A 17433-nucleotide genomic window follows, 5' to 3' on the forward strand; every position below is an offset into this window, starting at 1 on the left:
ATTATTCCAGGTACTACTCTGGGGTCTAAAAATCAGTGCACAAGATGGATACAGCCTCTACCCTCGGTACAGGCTCTAGATCTGATTATTGGCCATATAGAAATTACAAAGGGCACCTGTCACTTCTCCATACACATCTATCAGGAAGACAATAGTATCAGTGATAATAACAGAGAAGAGAACCACCTTGTCTTTTTTGTCTTTCTTATCCACCAGGCGCTCCTTGGAAACTCTACGGAGCAGTTCTACTCCGTCCTGTAGGGTCGCTATGAGTTGGAATCGACTGGACGGTGCTGGGTGACTGGGATCCCCAAATATTTTGTTTATGTCTTAAGCAAAATAGCTTAGAGTGGCAAGTGCTAGTGCCTTCTCTGTCTTTTCTTTCCTTTTCTCTCCTTGTTTCCCTCCAGCTCAAATTCTCAAGGTCTCAACTTCAATCCACTTGTTGCTCATTAAGGTATTTTTTCTGAAAGCAAAAAACAAACAAAAAATAATTTCCAGAATATTCTCTAGTGCTAGCTGTTAAGATACGTTGTTTCACTCACCCATGGTTGTTTTTTCCTCTGGGTACTTTGTTATAATTTGACTCTTCGTACCTTTTCCTCCTTCCTTTCACTAGCACACGAGTTTTACCAGCCGTGGGCCAGCCACTAGGTAGGTAGAGGATTTGCTCCCTTTGCATGTGAGATTGATCCAGAACGATGTTTGCCTCAGTAAATGACTCTTAAAGTCCCACTTGGCTCCATATTTGTTTTTTGAAATCTCTAGGATAGTGCATAGTAGATGCTCAATGAATGTTGATGAAAGTAGCCAGAGTTTATAACAACCATAGCAAAAAAAAAAAAAAAAGGACCCCAAAATTAGATTAAAGGGAAAAGAGCTCCTTGCAAAGCCCTGCTTTTCTTCTGCTCTGTCTGGCCAGCCTGAGTGCTCCCTAGTGTTGGGCCTGGGGGGCTGGGGGATTCAGGATTCAGCCTCTAGGACAGGTGGAATGTGGATTTTTCTGACTTTGTAAACCTTCCATTAAAGATGGAAGGCTAATATAACCGACTGTTCCCCTGAGCCGTGGCTGTCTTAGCAAAGGATTTGGGGACACTGAGTTTTTATGTGCAGCACTCACTAGCTGGCGCATGATTTTATAAGCAGCTGATGATTTCCATAACTGCCTGGGGCCAGGTCCTACGTATACTCCAGGTGGCAGGAAGATAAGAGTGAAAGGCTTTTAACCTCTGAGGCTTGTTTCTTACACACCTTTATTACGCTTTCTTGTTTTTTACACACCTTTACTACGCTTTTCCACCCTCATGGGATGAAAGGAAGCCTTGAATTGAATCGTTAGTTGGGAAGCTTTTTGTTGCCGATGAATGCATTTTTAACAAACTTTAAGAAAAATTTTATTCCCTGCTCTGTTGGGGGGTGGATGTGTGTGTGGAGAGTAGGCAGTTACGATGAATAGAGTAACTGCTTCTCCCCTGGGGTTGAGAGGTTAGGTGTAGACAAACACAACTAATTGGAAAAATGTCTGATGCTGTTAGAAGTAAAGAGCCCTGGTGGTGCACTGGTTAAGCGCTCTGCCGTTAACCAAAAGGTTGGTGGTTCAAACCCACCCAGTGGCTCCATGGGAGGAAGACCTGGCAACGTGTTTCCGTAAAGATTATAGCCTAGAAAACCCTATGGGGAAGTTCTGCTCTGTCACAGGGGGTCGTTATGAGATGAACATTGACATAATGGTACCCAACGACCAGCTGTCAGAAGTAGCAACAAAGTGCACTAGGAGAAAGGGGCAGATTAATTTTCCCTGGTGTCCCTGACCTGGATACTATTCTTTTGCTCCTCCACCCTGCCCTAGGTGTGTCATCCAGGCTCTTTCCTCTTTGAGCAAGGCCGGGGGATGCTCCAGCAGAGTATGGCCTGGAGAGTGGGACGAGAAAGAAGACGAGGTTTATTCCTGGTTCCCACTCTGCCTGGCTGTGATTAGCCGGTAGCCGCCTTCCTTCAGTGACAATCACAGCTTCCCTTGCCTTGGAGCGGTAAAGTCCTTACCTGTTTGTGAGCCACAAGGTGCTTCACCTTCCTTTGTTGCTTGTCCTTGTTGTTAGTTGCCGTTGAGTTGATTCCTACTCGAGATGACCCTGTGTTTGCAGAGCAGAGCCGCTCCTCAGGGTTTTCTTGGCTGTAACCTTAGTGGAAGCAGATCACCAGCCCTCTTCTGCAGTACCGCTGGGTGAGCTTGAACAGCTGGTCTTTAGGTTAGCAGTCCAGTGTACATTGTTTGTTCCACCCAGGAACCTATTTTCCTTAGTCCTGCCCATGTATTTGTAAATGCTGTAGTCCTTTCATTCAACCTTGCTCAGTGATCCCTCGCTGAGTCAGCCAGCTCTTTGCTGCTGGGACAGTAATCCCAATTCTGACATATTTTGACGTTGGTGCCAGTTGAAGAGAACCTGCAGGGTAGAGGACATTGTATAGGGAGAATGTGGGTGGGATGGGAGCACAAAGGCTGTGTAGTCTGAGCTAGGAGGATTGGTAAAGGCATGGAGATGTATGGCTGGGAAGCACGTGTAGGGAGCCATCAGCCTTCACAGGCTACAGGAAGACAAAGATGTGTTTACAGGCTGAACACTGGTCCAGGAGGAGACAGTTACAGGACATGGCCTTAGAAAGCCACCTAAAGTTCTGACTGCAGTAGACCTTGACATTGAGCCTCCTCACCTGGCAATTTTCTGTTTAAAGTCATTGGAGGGCTTGCATGCTTTTCTTTCTTTTTTCTAAATAACCTAATTGTAGACTCATACACAGCTGTAAGAAATAATATAGAGAGATTTCTTTTGCATCTTCTCCACTGATAGTATCGTGAAAAACTGCAACATTATATCACAACTAGGATTTAACATTGATATAATCTGCCGATTTTATTCAAATTTCCACAGATTTACTTGTACTCATGTGAGTGCTTGCAGGGATTTTGATCAGAGTGGTTAAATTACCAGTTTTAGAATGAGACTTTTAATGTTACAAGTTTAATATGCCTCAGAAAAATTCCTGGCTTTTCTTTGGAATCATTAATATGATGTTACCCAGACCCAGTGCCGTCGAGTCGAATCTGACTCCTAGCGACCCTATAGAACAGAGTAGAACTGCCCCATAGAGTTTCCAAGGAGCGCCCGCTTGGTGGACTCGAACTGCCAACCCTTTGGTTAGCAGCCGTAGCGCTTAACCACTATGCCGCCAGGGTTTCCAATATGATGTTAGTAAGTTGTTTGTACATATGTATGTGTGTGTATATATATATGTACATTTTTTTTCCTCTTGACTTTGAAAAGTTCCCTGTCCAATTGAAAACCCTAGGACTGGATTCTTTTCCCCCTTATATGTGTCTGAGATTCTGTGGAAACCATTGAAAACATTCTGTTTGTATAGAAAAGTGTTTTAAAGTCAACCTCACCAAAAAGTCACCTGTCATCACTAGCGAAGCATAGCCATCTTATGGACTTGGTACATCATAGTTCTTCCCAGACAGCACTGTTGTCAGATCCCAATTGCACAGGACAAAGAGTCAATAACAAGTCCAGCTGGGTCCATGTAGAGCAGTGTGATGTTTGACCCAGCCTGAAAATATCTCACTCTCTGGGTCTCAGTTTACTCAGCTATACAGTGTGATAGTTCAATTACTTCTAAGGTACCTTCCAACTATAGAACCCTGTATTTATTGCTCTGTGTGTGTGTGTGTGTGTGTATATAAAATCATCGATAACAGTGTGATAAAACTGATTTCATATCCCCTTTCTGAGTCATTTATTGTTCTTCAAAGCTTATTTCCTGCCCTGCCTTCCACACATTTCTTCCTAAAGATTTTACCTTGGTAAGGGAAATGCTGATAAATTTATTGTAAATGGGGGAATATATATTCAAAGATTGGTTTCATAATCCCGGTGGGGGGTTTTTATGCCCATGACATGTCCTGTTAACTTGGTTCTTCCCATGGGGACTTGTCTTTAGGAGCTGTAGAATTGCCCCCAAGATGGGAAGGAAGGTGGTCTTCATTTTGCATGCCGAGCACTTATGCCATTTGCTTCATAAGTTCTAGTAGAACACCTGTAACTGCATATTATTTTTAGATTTTGATTAAATACCTTGATGGCGTTCTCCTATCTTCATGGAAAAGGTTTATTCATGGCTTTGAGTGATTAAATAATTTAAAAATCACTAGAAGAATGAGAAGAGAGGAGACTAGGGAATACCGACGAGGTGTAGGGGTGGGCTATTTACCAGTTAAAAATGTATATATCTGTCCTTAGTGTTTGCTGCAATTCATTATTAGATTTGCCATTTCTTCCACTTATTTAAAAGGCACCTTACCTAGAGAGACAAATCAATATTTACAGTGCATTAGTGCCACAGAGAGTTTGAAATCTTGTGATTAGGGTTTATTGCTGTTTTATCCACTCTTCAAAGCAAGCACAGACATCAAACAGTCTCTGTCGTCACCCTGGATTCTGGGACATTGCACGAGTCCCTGTGTGCTCATCCAGCAGCTTAATTATTGAAGATCCTTGTCTTTGAATTTGCTTTTTAATATTTCAGAGGATATACTTTGAAAATCTGTATATTAAATAAATCAGAAGATTATGGGGTGAGAAAGTTTTATCACCATGTTTTAAAGTGCATTAATTTTCCCAAAATCGAGGATGAGGATTGCAATAATAATGACCAAATTACCTTAAATGAGAAGCTCTTATTATTTCTAATTCCTGTAAAGAATGCAGGTTACATCAGAATAGAAGTAATGCTGAGATAGGCCAGGGGCCCTGGAAAAATGTAACAAATTATAGGCAAAAAAGCTGTATCCATATTTTATTCCTTTGCAGCCAGGACAAAATTACCTCTTTTATGCATTATTATGTTTTAGTAGAACGGTAAGAGGTGGAGAACCTGCCAGGTGCACGCAGCAGTTGTGGTTTGTGATTCACTTTGTTGATAAGGCCAGGCATTTCTAGTAATCTCTTTCCTTTGTGTCAGGTTCGGCTTGTCAAAAGGCCTCGTGTTTGTGGCTACTGCTGCTCTGCAGCATTCCTTCAATAACTCTTGTGTATTATGGTTCTCCTGTGTTGCATATAATTCTTTAAATTGTTTAAAGGCACCTGATAATGGTTGTTGTTACTGCTTTGAAGTGCTTTTATATGTCCTTGAATACATTTTTTAATACATTTTTCATAAATTCATTTTGTCAGGATGAAGCTTGGTGGGTGATAACTCTTATGTAGTATCGTCCATTTTTAGCCTTAAGAGGAACTTTCAAGCCCATTGGTGCAGCCTTTGATTTGCTAGGGTCACAACTCTGTCTAAACTAGTGGTTCTCAGACTGTGGTCTTTGGATCCTTTTGTATCACTAGGACCATTTCAGTGAGTCTGTAATGCCAAAACTATTTTTATAGTATTACTAAGGCCTATTTAGTGCTGTTCACTTTGTTGACATTTGCATGAGTTGTGCAAAAGCACTAATGGATAAAACTATAGGTTGTTGTAGTTGGCTGTTGTCGAGTTGGCTCCCAACTTATGGCAACCTCATGCACAACAGAACAAAACTGCCCACTCCTGTACCATCCCCATGGTTGGTTGTAGCAGGTACCTTAAGCACAAGTCAAGACAATGGCACCAAGTATATTCTTCACCCAACACACTCAAAGGTTAAAAAAAAAAAAAAAAAGCCAGTTTCACCCTCTGTCTTTGATGAAGCAGGAAAAATTAATTTTATTAAATCTTGACACTTACGTGTAACAAAATGGGAAGTAGGCAGAAAGTACACTTCTCGAGGGAAGTGTTTGTGATTGTTTGAGTTGTGAGCTCAGCTAGCCATTTTTTCATAGAATGACGTTTTTGTTTGAAAGAATGACTGATAGACAAAGTCTGGTCTTTCAGACTTTGGTACCTGGCAGACAGTTTCTAGAAAATGAATGAAGTGAGCCTGTTATTACAAGGCAAACAACCAGCAGTATTTATTGCCAAAGATAAAATTCGAGCTTTCTAGTGCAAATTAGGTTTTGGGAAACTTATATCCCACCATGAACTTGACAGCTCCTTAATAGTTAGACTTTTCTGATGAAATCAGTAGTAATATTAACCTATGTGATTTTCTGACATACAGAAATGTATCAACATTTGGAAGATTATCATAGCCAGTGAGCTAATATTTGCCAAATGACTAGTGCATGATGTTACAAAATTTGTTATGGGGTAAAAATCCATTCAAAGTACAACATAGACAAGTAGACCTAAATGTAACAAATGAAAAGTTGACATTCCATATGTCAGCTAATCTTTGGGAAACTACCACTTGTCAAGTTTTGGTATGGTAAAGAAAAATATCTACAATTATCTATCTGGAAAGGCAATTAAAGCACTTTTTCCCTCTTCCAACTACATATCTGTGAAACTCTCCTTTTCTTCATATGCTTGGTCTTATTGTAACAGATTAAATGCAGAGGCAGATATGAGAATCCAAATGTTTTCTATTAAGCAAAATATAAAACAGTGTTACTCTTTCCACTAAATACACTTGTTTTGTGAAATACGGTTTTGACAAAATTGTTTATGTTAACATGTAATGGGTTTTTTGTTGTTACTTAAAAATGAATTAAGTAAATACTTAACAAACTCTCATTTTCATTTGTAATATGGTAAATATTGCTAGCAGTAGCCCACATAAACAAAAGCTCTTTGGGATTCTCAGGAATTTTGAGTATGAAAGAACCTTGAGATAAAAAAGTTTGAGAATCACTGGTCCAAGTATGCTTTATTATCTTGCATAGTGAAGTTCCTCCATTTTAACAATTTTTTTTCTTCTCCCATTTTAACGTTTCTGAAATTGGGATGCTCGTTACAATCTGTGTGCATAGTTAATGTTTCTTTAACTCCCCAAATCAGTTGATGCTGTGAGTTAAAATCAGTGTATGCTTTCTCAGTGTGTGTTATTCTGCTTTGAAAATAGCAGCAGCAACAACAAAGTTCTTTTGTTTTACAAGATTGAGGCATATCCATGAAAAAAAAAAAAAAGACTTTGATCGAGTCAGTTCCGACTCATAGCGACCCTATAGACAGAGCAGAACTGCCCCATAGAGTTTCCAAGGAGTGCCTGGTGATTCAAACTGCCAGCCTTTTGGTTAGCAGCCCTAGCTCTTAACCACTACGCCACCAGGGTTTCCTTTATATCCATAGGTAGCTAAAATGGCATTTGTTTTCAAACGTAACAGTACGACTTACCTCATGATGTGTGCACTGATAGTATGCTGACCTGGGAGCCTGAAGTCCTGGTCTGGAAATTGTTCGTGAGTGTAGGCTCCTCAAGTTACCCCTGAGCCTGAGCCTCACTTACTCATCTGTGAAGTGAGCCACACATTTCTCCACTGTGAATAATGTAGAGACTCATTTAAATTACAAAAAAAAAAAAAGGTTCAGATCCCTCTGAGTTAAATCATGGGTTCTAGTACAGTGTCACTTAAACCTTTGTGTGTGTGTGTCTGTGTTTGTGTAAACTGTTGTTGTTAGGTGCTGTCGAGTTGTTTCTAACTCGTAGTGACCCTATGAACAACAGAATGAAACACTGTCTGCCCCTGTGCCATCTGCACAACCATTATTATGCTTGGGTAAATTAGATACCCAAAAAACCAAACCCACTGCTGCTGAGTCAATTCTGGCTCATAATGATGCTACAGGACAAAGTAGAACTGCCCCATCGGATTTCCAAGGCTGTCATCTTTACGGAAGCAGACTGCTACGTCTTTCTCCTGAGGAGTAGCTGGTGGGTTCAAACTGCCGACCTTTTGGTTAGCAATGGAGTGCTTAACCACTGCACCACCGGGGCTCCTCATAAACTAGATAACTATGCCGTATAATAAATTATATAATCATAAACCACTAGAAATCCAAATTGACAGCATTGGTGTGCGAGACGATGTCTTGTTGGGTCTCAGTCACAGGCAGCAGGAACAAGGTACCAATGCTGTGGCAGTGTTTGGAGCGTTCTGACATGGACCTAGTTAACGCTGCTGTGTGCACTGTGATGAGCCGGTCCTTTCAGTGCCTCGTTCTGCTGGGAAACCTTGACTTCAACATCATTATTAAGTCATTTGCTGTGTGAACACATTGTTTACATCTGAAATTGGATTCTATTCTTCTCCTATCCACCTGATAATCAAATATAAGACACCTTCCTGAATTTGACAGTGAACACGAATGTAAACGTGGCTTCTGAAATTGCGCGTGAATATTCAGTTATAAGGTTGTGCAAATAAATGGTCCAGCCTATATTTATAATAATTTGTTCCATAGATATCATCATCATGAAAGCAAAAACATTTTAACGCTTGAAGAACTTACAGACAGGGCTACCTCACTCCACATCTCCAGGTGGCACCAGTCACATTGGGCGTCTGTATACTGACGGAGCCCCTGGTGCTGTGCCTTGATCACCCTTAAGAGACAACCCCTAGGGTCTGCATACCCTGCATTAACCTACCTGCCCTCTAATTCCCTTTTTCCCCACGCATCCACAGTTTTATTTCCAGCATTACAGATACATGGAGGTAAAATGCGAATTATATTTTATCTGTTTCTGTCGAATAGATTAACACCAAGATCATGGTCGGTCAGTAGATGATGGTCCTAATTATCTTATGTAAATTGTGTATGCAACATACTGTCCTGAAGAAATTTTCCAAACACAAGTAGGATAAGCTGTTTTATTTTTGCAAAGCAAATGCAACGAGATGATGTAGTCTCTGTGTTTACTTTGTTGTTTAATATATATATTTTATGTGGTTATTTACTGTAGATAGTGGGTACTGCTTTTGGTCGTTACCTCTGCACAATTTTTTTTTTTTTTTGCACAATAATTTTTTACAGCCTTTTCTTGGGAGCTAATAGTGTCCAGAGTGTGTAACCACGGAATAATTAAACCAGTTGGTATTGAGATGACCCCGTGTATGTCAGAGAAGAACTGTGATCCACAGGGTTTTCTAAGGCTGATTTTTTGGACGTAGATTGCCAGGTCTTTCTTCTGAGGTGCCTCTGGGTGGACTCAAATCTCCAGCCTTTCAGTTAGATGCTGAGAGTGTTAACCAGTTGTACAACCCAGGGACTCCAACTGAATAAAGATCAGGAAAGTAACAGAACCTGTATCTAAGTAGCAATATTATAATTGCCCTGAATTATTTTTTTCTTCCGTGCAACCCTATTTTGTTACTTTAATGAATATGTTTTTTTTTTACCTTTGATGGTTCTGGGAATTATTTTGTTGCTTACTGGGAGAAAACATTTCCTATAGTAAGAGCATTATAGTATTAACACACATGAATTCCTCAACGTGTATTTTTGTGAGCTTGCCCTGAGAGTACATAATTCTTATTGGGCTTTTATTTTCTTGGTGCAAATTATAAGCAGTAAGAGCTGTCACAGGTATTTACACACACTTAAAAACCAGAAATTATTCTTCTTTATAAATTGCATGTCTGTGTTTTGTCCAGCAAATTAAGATAACCACCAGCAATATTAAATTTTCAGCATATTGTTTTCTCTGATGCTGCTGGTAAAGTCTCTTATTGTTATCAAATCCTCATGACATAGAAGCACATGGTACATGTAATATTGCTGTGGTTCACAGGCTTCTGTTTTCTTGGGTCAGTTTTTTCTAATTTTCTTTAACAGTTCTCAGACTGTTGGACTGACTGTAGCTAAAATGTAACCTTCAATGTAGAGATATACAGCATATATATATATATATAAAATACATAAAATATATATATATGGGTCCGCATGACCAAGTTTAGCATTACCAAGGATATGTGCATCCAATCCATAGACCAATACCTGACAGGTATCAATGTTTCAAAATGTTTCTCACAGAGTATATAAATAAGCTTACTTCTTCATGGTTAAAGTCATTTTGTTAGAGGCTTTTTAAACCTAAATATATAACTTGCATCCTTGTTTTCGAAAACAGATTATTCTAAATGAAATTTAATCCAAATTTTGTTTTACTTCCCAAAATAACCAAACCCATTGCTGCAGAGTTGATGCCAACTCATAGAGACCCTATAGGACAGAGTAGAACTGCCCACTAGGAAGTGACTGATGGGTTCAAACTGAATGCTTAACCACTGTGCCACCGGGCTCCAAAATACAGTTTACCGTAACTGTATTTTTTTGAGTGATTTCACGTAGTTGATGAGTGAGTCTTTTTGTTCCTCTTTTAAATATTACACACTCTGTGCTTTTGTTCTCTTCTTTCTGTGGTTGTGTTTCCTCTCTGCTGTAACAGTAGTACCTGCCAAGTTGTTCTCAGTGCCCTGGCTATAAATGCTAGCCTGGATTTAACTTCTTTTATCCTAACATGTAGTTTACGGACATTATTATCTTTTTTTTTAATGTAGTGCTTTTTGTTTTTCTAGATATGCCTCTTCATGTCCGGCGAAGCAGTGACCCAGCTTTAATTGGTCTCTCGACTTCTGTCAGCGATAATAATTTTTCATCTGAAGAACCGTCTCGGAAAAACCCGACACGCTGGTCTACAACAGCTGGCTTCCTCAAGCAGAACACTGCTGGCAGCCCCAAAACCTGTGATAGGAAGGTAACCACTTGCTTTTTCCTCATCCGCTGACTTCTTAGTATCAGTGAGGATTCAGTGGTTGGCTTTGCTCCTAGCATGTTTTCACTGTAGCGTTTTGTGTGCGTGCTTGTTCAGCTTTTCATGACAGTTCAGATGGCCTCCTACTTTGTATTGAACTAAATGTCATACGTTTAGTTTCACTTTATGTACATTTTCATGCATATGAAAATTTTCATGTACATTCATTACATTTACACAAAATTATACGTTTGTATTTTTACATTTTGTTTGTGTACAATTATGTATATACCAAAAATGTAAAATTTCACATATGTTTTTCGTGTACATTCATTATTCATTTTTAAATAATACAATTGTAGGATTCAAAAATGGAAACTTTCAACTTGAAAGAGTGCATATAGTAAAGTTCCTCACCCAGCTTGTCTCCTTGTCACTCTGCCTGTGTGTTTCTCTTCAGGGCAGACCCTAATATAGGCATTTTCCATGTCCTTACAGAGATATTGGACACACATGTAAGCAAATATTCATATTGCCTTGTGAGGTGCATTAAAGAAATTATAGCACATGGACTTCTAAGGATGAAAGTGGCCCTGATTGTAATCTATTCTGGCTACCTAGTTGACAATTGCACCTTGTCTAAGTTCCCCTAGAAAATGGAAGGATCCTGTCTAGTGTTGATAAACTTCTTTTCCTTGACCTGATTTATTTTAGTCTAAACATTTCTTCCAATTTGTTCTGCTCTTTGTGTCATATTCTCACAGAACCCCATCATTTCATCCTGCCGTACTCCTAACCTTTCACCCAGGGAGCCTTAAGCTCTGACTGTCAATTTGTAGAGTAGATGCTCAATAAACATTTCTTGAATAAATTAATAAACATTTTCAATACATGCAGTAATTTAGCACAATATGTGTTGAGAAATATGAAAATATACCAATCTACGTTAACATTTCAGAGCCCTGGTGGCACAGTGGTTAAGTGATACAGCTGCTAACCAAAATGGTTGGCAGTTTGAATCCACCAGCTGTTCCTTGGAAACCCTATGGGGAAGTTCTCCTCTGCCGCTGGGGTTGCTATGGGTCAGAATCGACTTGACAGCAGCGGATTTGGTTTTTTGTTGGCTTTTGATGTTAATATTAAAATGGATATACTTTGATATTTGCTGATTTATCCTTTGCTTCTATGTAAAAATTCCAGTTTTAAATATTTCCATTAACTTTGTTTTCCATTTCAACTAGTTCAAGTTGGAAAACAAATAAATGGAGTACATAAGTTTAAAGTAGTATACCAGGCAAAAAAACAGAGTGTAATTTATTTTCTAATTTTTATAATTGCATTACTTACTTAAAATATTTTATTATAGATTTCATGAGGACTAAACACTAGAATATTTTCTCACTAAGATTAGCTTGAAAATTTAGAGGTCTTATACAGTAGGGTATTTGAAGAAGCAAAATCCAATTTATGAATATATTTCATGATAAATTGTTTTTATTCATAATAACTAAAAACCCATTGCATCGGGTCGATTCTGAATCCTAGTGACAGTGTAGGACAGAGTAGAACTGCCCTATAGGGTTTCCAAGACTGTAAATCTTTATGGAAGCAGGCTGCCGTATCTTTCTCCCGCAGAATGGCTGGTGGGTTCAAATTGCCAACCTTTTGATCAGCAGCCCAGTGTTTAACCACTTCACCACCAGGGCTCCTATCTACTTATAATCCAAAAAACCAAACTCATTGCTGTTAAGTTGATTCTGACTCATAGCAACCCTATAGGACAGGGTAGTACTGGCCCATACAATTTCCAAGGAGCACCTGGTGGATTTGAACTGCTGACCTTTTGGTTAGCTGCCATATCGATTTTGTTGATCTTTTCAAAGAAGCAGCTTTTGGTCTTGTTAACTCTTTCAATTGTTTTTTTTTGTTCTCTATTTCATTTAATTCTCTTCTAATTTTTATTTTTTGCTTTCTTCTGGTGCCTGAGGGTGTCTTTTGTTGCTCTTTTTCTGTTTGTTCAAGTTGTAGGGATAATTCTTTAATTTTGGCCTTTTTTTCTTTTTGGATATGTGCATTTATTGCTATAAATTGACCTCTGAGGGCTGCTTTAGATGTGTCCTAAAGGTTCTGGTAGGAAGTGTTTTCATTCTCATTAAAAAAAAAAAAAAAACTGGAGTCTATAAATTTCTTTATTCTATCCTTAATTTTTTCTGTAACCCAGTAGTTTTTGAGCAAGGTGTTGTTCAGTTTTCATGTTTGACTCCTTTTCCCGGTTATTGATTTCTACTTTTATGGATTTATGGTCAGAGAAGATGCTTTGTAATATTTTGATGTTTTGGATTCTGTTAAGGCTTGCTTTATGACCTAACATGTGGTCTATTCTATAGAATGTTCCATGTGCATTAGAAAAGAAAGTATACTTAGCTGCTGTTTTGTGGAGTGTTCTGTATATGTCTGTGAGGTCAGCTTGGTTGATTGTGGCATTTAGATCTTCCACGTCTTTATTGAGCTTCTTTCTGGGTATTCTGTCCTTCACTGAAAGTGGTGTGTTGAAGTCTCCTACTATAATTGTGGCACTGTCTGTCTCACTTTTCATTGCTGTTAGAGATTGTTTTATGTATCTTGGAGCCCTGTCATTGGGTGTGTAAATATTTATTATTATATCTTCCTGGAATAAACTGTCCCTTTAATCGTTATGTAGACACGAGAATGCTTTACCTAGGTGTCTTCAAAATTCTCTTATCACCCGTGAAGTTGAAGACTTCTGAATACCATCTCAGAAAATCCCATTGTTTCCACAGCCATGCTTTCCAGTACTAACAGCCCATGAAAATTCTCTGTTTCACAACCTGAGTTACAGTCTCATCCTAGTCAACTCAGATGGGCAGCCTCCAATTTGATCTAAAACTTTATCTGCAGGGAATTCTGGGAAAGTAGCTCAAGCTTCCTAGGCACTTCAGACTAGGAAGGCACACTAGAAGGCTTAAATGCTCATTGCCAATTAGCTATAGACACCTTACCAACTTCTTGTTTTAAAAAAAAAGAAACATTTATCTATCATTGTAAAAAGAATTGGAAAACTCAGTGAAATAGAAGGAAATGAACTTATTCATAATTCTAAAATTTAGCAATAATCAGTATTAAAATGTTGGTTGAACACATACATAACACACAAGAGGTTAAATCTTACTACGTCTACAAAATAATCAGTATTAAAATGTTGAACACATACGTAACACACAAGAGGTTGAATCTTACTACGTCTACATATTTGCATACTTGATTATTATTAGTATTTCTATATTTTCTTATACCATAAGGATTCCACCTTTGTTTAACTTTTATTTCAAAATATTTTTAATGAATGCAAACATTTGTATTATAGCTTGTACTATTCTATCATTCTCCTATTGTTGGATATTTATAGTATTTCCATTTTTTTCCATAAAATAAATAACAGTGCTTTGAGACATCCTTGAACATAATTTTATTTGTTTTAATAAATTCTTACTATATATGGATGGTATTTAATATAACCAAATGCCCACCCTTTAACATAGAAGAGGCTTTTATCTGCATATAACACGCACACATCTGGAGGAAATCATACAGAAATACAATACACAGCTCAGTGTGCAATGAATTAGTTTTTGCATTTCAAATACTAATTTACTAAGCTTGCTGAATAATTTTTTTGCAGTTTTTATTTTAGTCTAGACTTTTTTTATGGTTATATATCTGACTGAAATGCTAAAGTATCTTCAGTTAAAAAAGAGTTCACCTTTTTTCAACATTCAGACAGCATGCTTGGAGAAAAGCACAGTTGCAGATGAGGCACCAAGCAGTACATGTATTTATTTCTGTTGAGTCCATGGAGCTTGTCTATGCCGGTATTTCTAGATGTCATAAATGCTTATCCGTGTGTAGTGGTTGAAATTTTCTCTATAAACTCGTGGCAGTAATTAGTTAAAAGCTCATAGTCTTATTCTTTATTGATCTCTAATGGTTAAAATAAGTTGACGTTCTTGTGTAACTCATCTGCATAGTTAAGGGACTTAGCTTCTTCCAAGTTGAGTAAGCAATACAAGCATTTTTAGAATAATGTTGCCAATCAGTGGAAGTATCTTATTCCTGAGCAGGGATGTTGCATTCTGCTACGTTAGAGATCTGCCATGCTGGACTATCTCCTGTGGTTCAGAATCATAGATGAGAGCTGGAATCTTCCTAGTTAGAATAGTGATAATATCTCATTCTAAGATTAATGTTTGAGAATAGTGTAGACAGAGGTTGACGCTTTACTAAGCCAGCTCAGAGCTTGGAGAAGCCAAGGGTTCTCTGAGTTTCTGGATTTCTTAAAAATTTTTATACACGTCTTTGGGAGATAATCTGTAGAAGATATGGTAGCCTTGGCTTTTTTATTTTTCAATATTCTTTGGCATATTTATTCATTCCTGTTTTTCAGAATATTGCGGCTAAGTGCTTTTTCCCGCTGTTTTAGGGAACATTTTGCTCATACTTTGTGTGGAAAGTATCTTTCTAAAGGTGTATTTTCATGTAAGATTTATATATGGTTACTATTTCATCTTGGGAAAGAGTATTTCAATCAGTGTGAATACTTAAATCATCTTTGCCACCTCTTTGGTCATCCTTATTAAGTCAGTGTCACCGGGAATAAAGAGGCAGGCTGGTACATACGTGGCGATCCTTTGTTTCATCCTATAAAGAAAGGTGTAATGAGTCACTTATTAGGATCAGCCTACCATGAAGCTCCAAGGAGAAAGCCTTTGTACTACTGTGCAAGTGGTATAAGCCATTGTCCCTTTCCTCTGAATAATGAGAAGTGTTGCTTTTAAAAGCTATGTTTTTCCCCCAAAAATTAACATAGGAAGATTTGGTTTGAAAGTCATGTATCTTCACGAGTTTCCAAGAGAAATTCCTACCTGATTAGGGAAAGGGGAAGACAGTGAGAGAACATATTGCACTGGCATCATTAGCTTCTTTTTTTTTTTTTTTCATTTCTTAAAGACAGACCCTGGACTGTTTCTTACCTCCTGCTGTATTATTTCTGTTTGATTTAGTGGCCTGGCATGTTTGGTATCTTTCTAGCACCCCTGCTACGTGGCAGACTCTTGGAAGAGATGCTTCCTTAATTACATCTTTGTCATTTTTCTTTCTGTTCCATTAGAAGAGTGTGATCTTGTTTCTTCTAACTTTAGAAAATTATTTTTATAAACATTTCATACATTTTAAGGTTCCAAAAGCAATTGTTTTTTCTGCTAATAATACTACTTACTCTTGGCATTTATAAAGTAATGGAAAATATAAAGGATCAGGAAATTAATTTGGAATCTTGAGGATGGGAATTATTGATGTATTAACCTGAGAACTTCTTGTTCTCTCCAAGCCCTGTACAGATGGCTGGTATCCTTATTACCAGTGGGAAATCATTTAATAAGTATTATTTAAGTTATTATAATTTTCCCTAATTTGTGTTATATTGAGAGTATTTTTGCTCTGTCTCATAAATATTGATAGTTTGCATAATGTTCTCTCATGTACTGATTATCTCGTAGTTGATGTTTATTAGCTTTATTTGGTCATTTTCTATTGTTTGACATTTATACTTTAGCCAGTTTTCTGCTCTTACAAGCAACCTTTAGAAGTACCCTTCAGTGAATTGCCTTATATATCAATTGGTGGCGATATCTCTGATAATTTTCTTGGATTTTTGGTGTAGAGTTATTTGATTAAGGAGATGAAGATTTTTACAGCTCTTGATAATGGTTTCCCATAAACTCATGAATAATAAAGTGTAAAGTACTTAGGCTGTGTAAAGCGCTGTGAGAATTCCTAGGTGGGGTGGGGTTAGGGGTGGGCTTGGAGAATGAAGAAAACCGCAGAAGCAGCTGGTGCTGTCCCTAACTCCCAGAACTTACTGCTGTACGGTAGGGTTTAAAGGTTCTATGGAGCAGCGGAATTGCGTGTCTACTTTTATGAGAAGAAATGCACACACTGTCACCAACAGATCTCTTTACCCACTTCGGTAAATTTGTGTACATTTCTTTAAAGTTCCTCAGTTGATTGTGAGGTTCAATTTCTTTTTGAGAACCTCTGATCTAGCTGGGAAGGGAATGTGTGCATGCCTGTTCAGAGAAGACAAATAGGATGATTGTGGTTATTTCGAGAAGTCTTTTAGACTAGTTTTTCTATCATAATAGAATAGAATTTGGAATGTTTACTCTATTTGGTTGTATAACATCTCACTTCTCTTCACACGTGAGTTACACAAATTTATCATTTTCAAGTGAAAATCAATTAAAATTAGTTTTGAGTTTTTAAAAAGAGTATTACAACTATGTTAAATCAATGTTCCCATCTGTTCCTTTAATGCATCCTCTCATCATGGTTCAAAGTGCATTTAAATACATGGAGTCTGCCCTGACAGGGAACACAACAAAGAGTCCCTGACGAAGCAGGAGTAAAGTGGGATGCAGAACTCAGATTGTATAAGAAGAAGGTCTTAATGGTCTGACTGAGACTGGAGGAACCCCAGAGGACATGGCCCCTGGACTCTCAGTCCAAAACTAAAACCATCCCTGAAGCCAACTCTTCAGATGAAGATTAGACTGGACTTTAAGACATTAAGCGATACTGGGGAGGAGTGTGCTTCTTAGTTCAAGTAAACACATGAGACTAAGTGGGCAGCTCTAAGGGGGACAGGAGCTGGTTGAATGGACATGGGAAATACAGGGTGGAGAGGAGGAGTGTGCTGTCATAGGGAGAGGAACTAGGGTCACATAACAATGTGGTAT

The 17433-nt window shown here is 38.2% G+C and overlaps 1 protein-coding gene across 20 annotated transcripts in view; it reads left to right on the forward strand.

The window, feature by feature from the left end:
- Window positions 1–17433, forward strand: part of PARD3 (par-3 family cell polarity regulator) — an 823651-nt gene that overhangs the window by 369632 nt on the left and 436586 nt on the right. For all 20 annotated transcript variants that reach the window (XM_064285100.1, XM_010600277.3, XM_010600267.3 and 17 more), the window contains one exon: window positions 10446–10624. In XM_064285100.1, the coding sequence (XP_064141170.1) occupies window positions 10446–10624 (179 nt within the window). The remainder of the gene's footprint in view (window positions 1–10445; window positions 10625–17433) is intronic.

Source organism: Loxodonta africana, chromosome 4 (genome assembly GCF_030014295.1).
Source record: "Loxodonta africana isolate mLoxAfr1 chromosome 4, mLoxAfr1.hap2, whole genome shotgun sequence".
Taxonomy (NCBI): domain Eukaryota; kingdom Metazoa; phylum Chordata; class Mammalia; order Proboscidea; family Elephantidae; genus Loxodonta; species Loxodonta africana.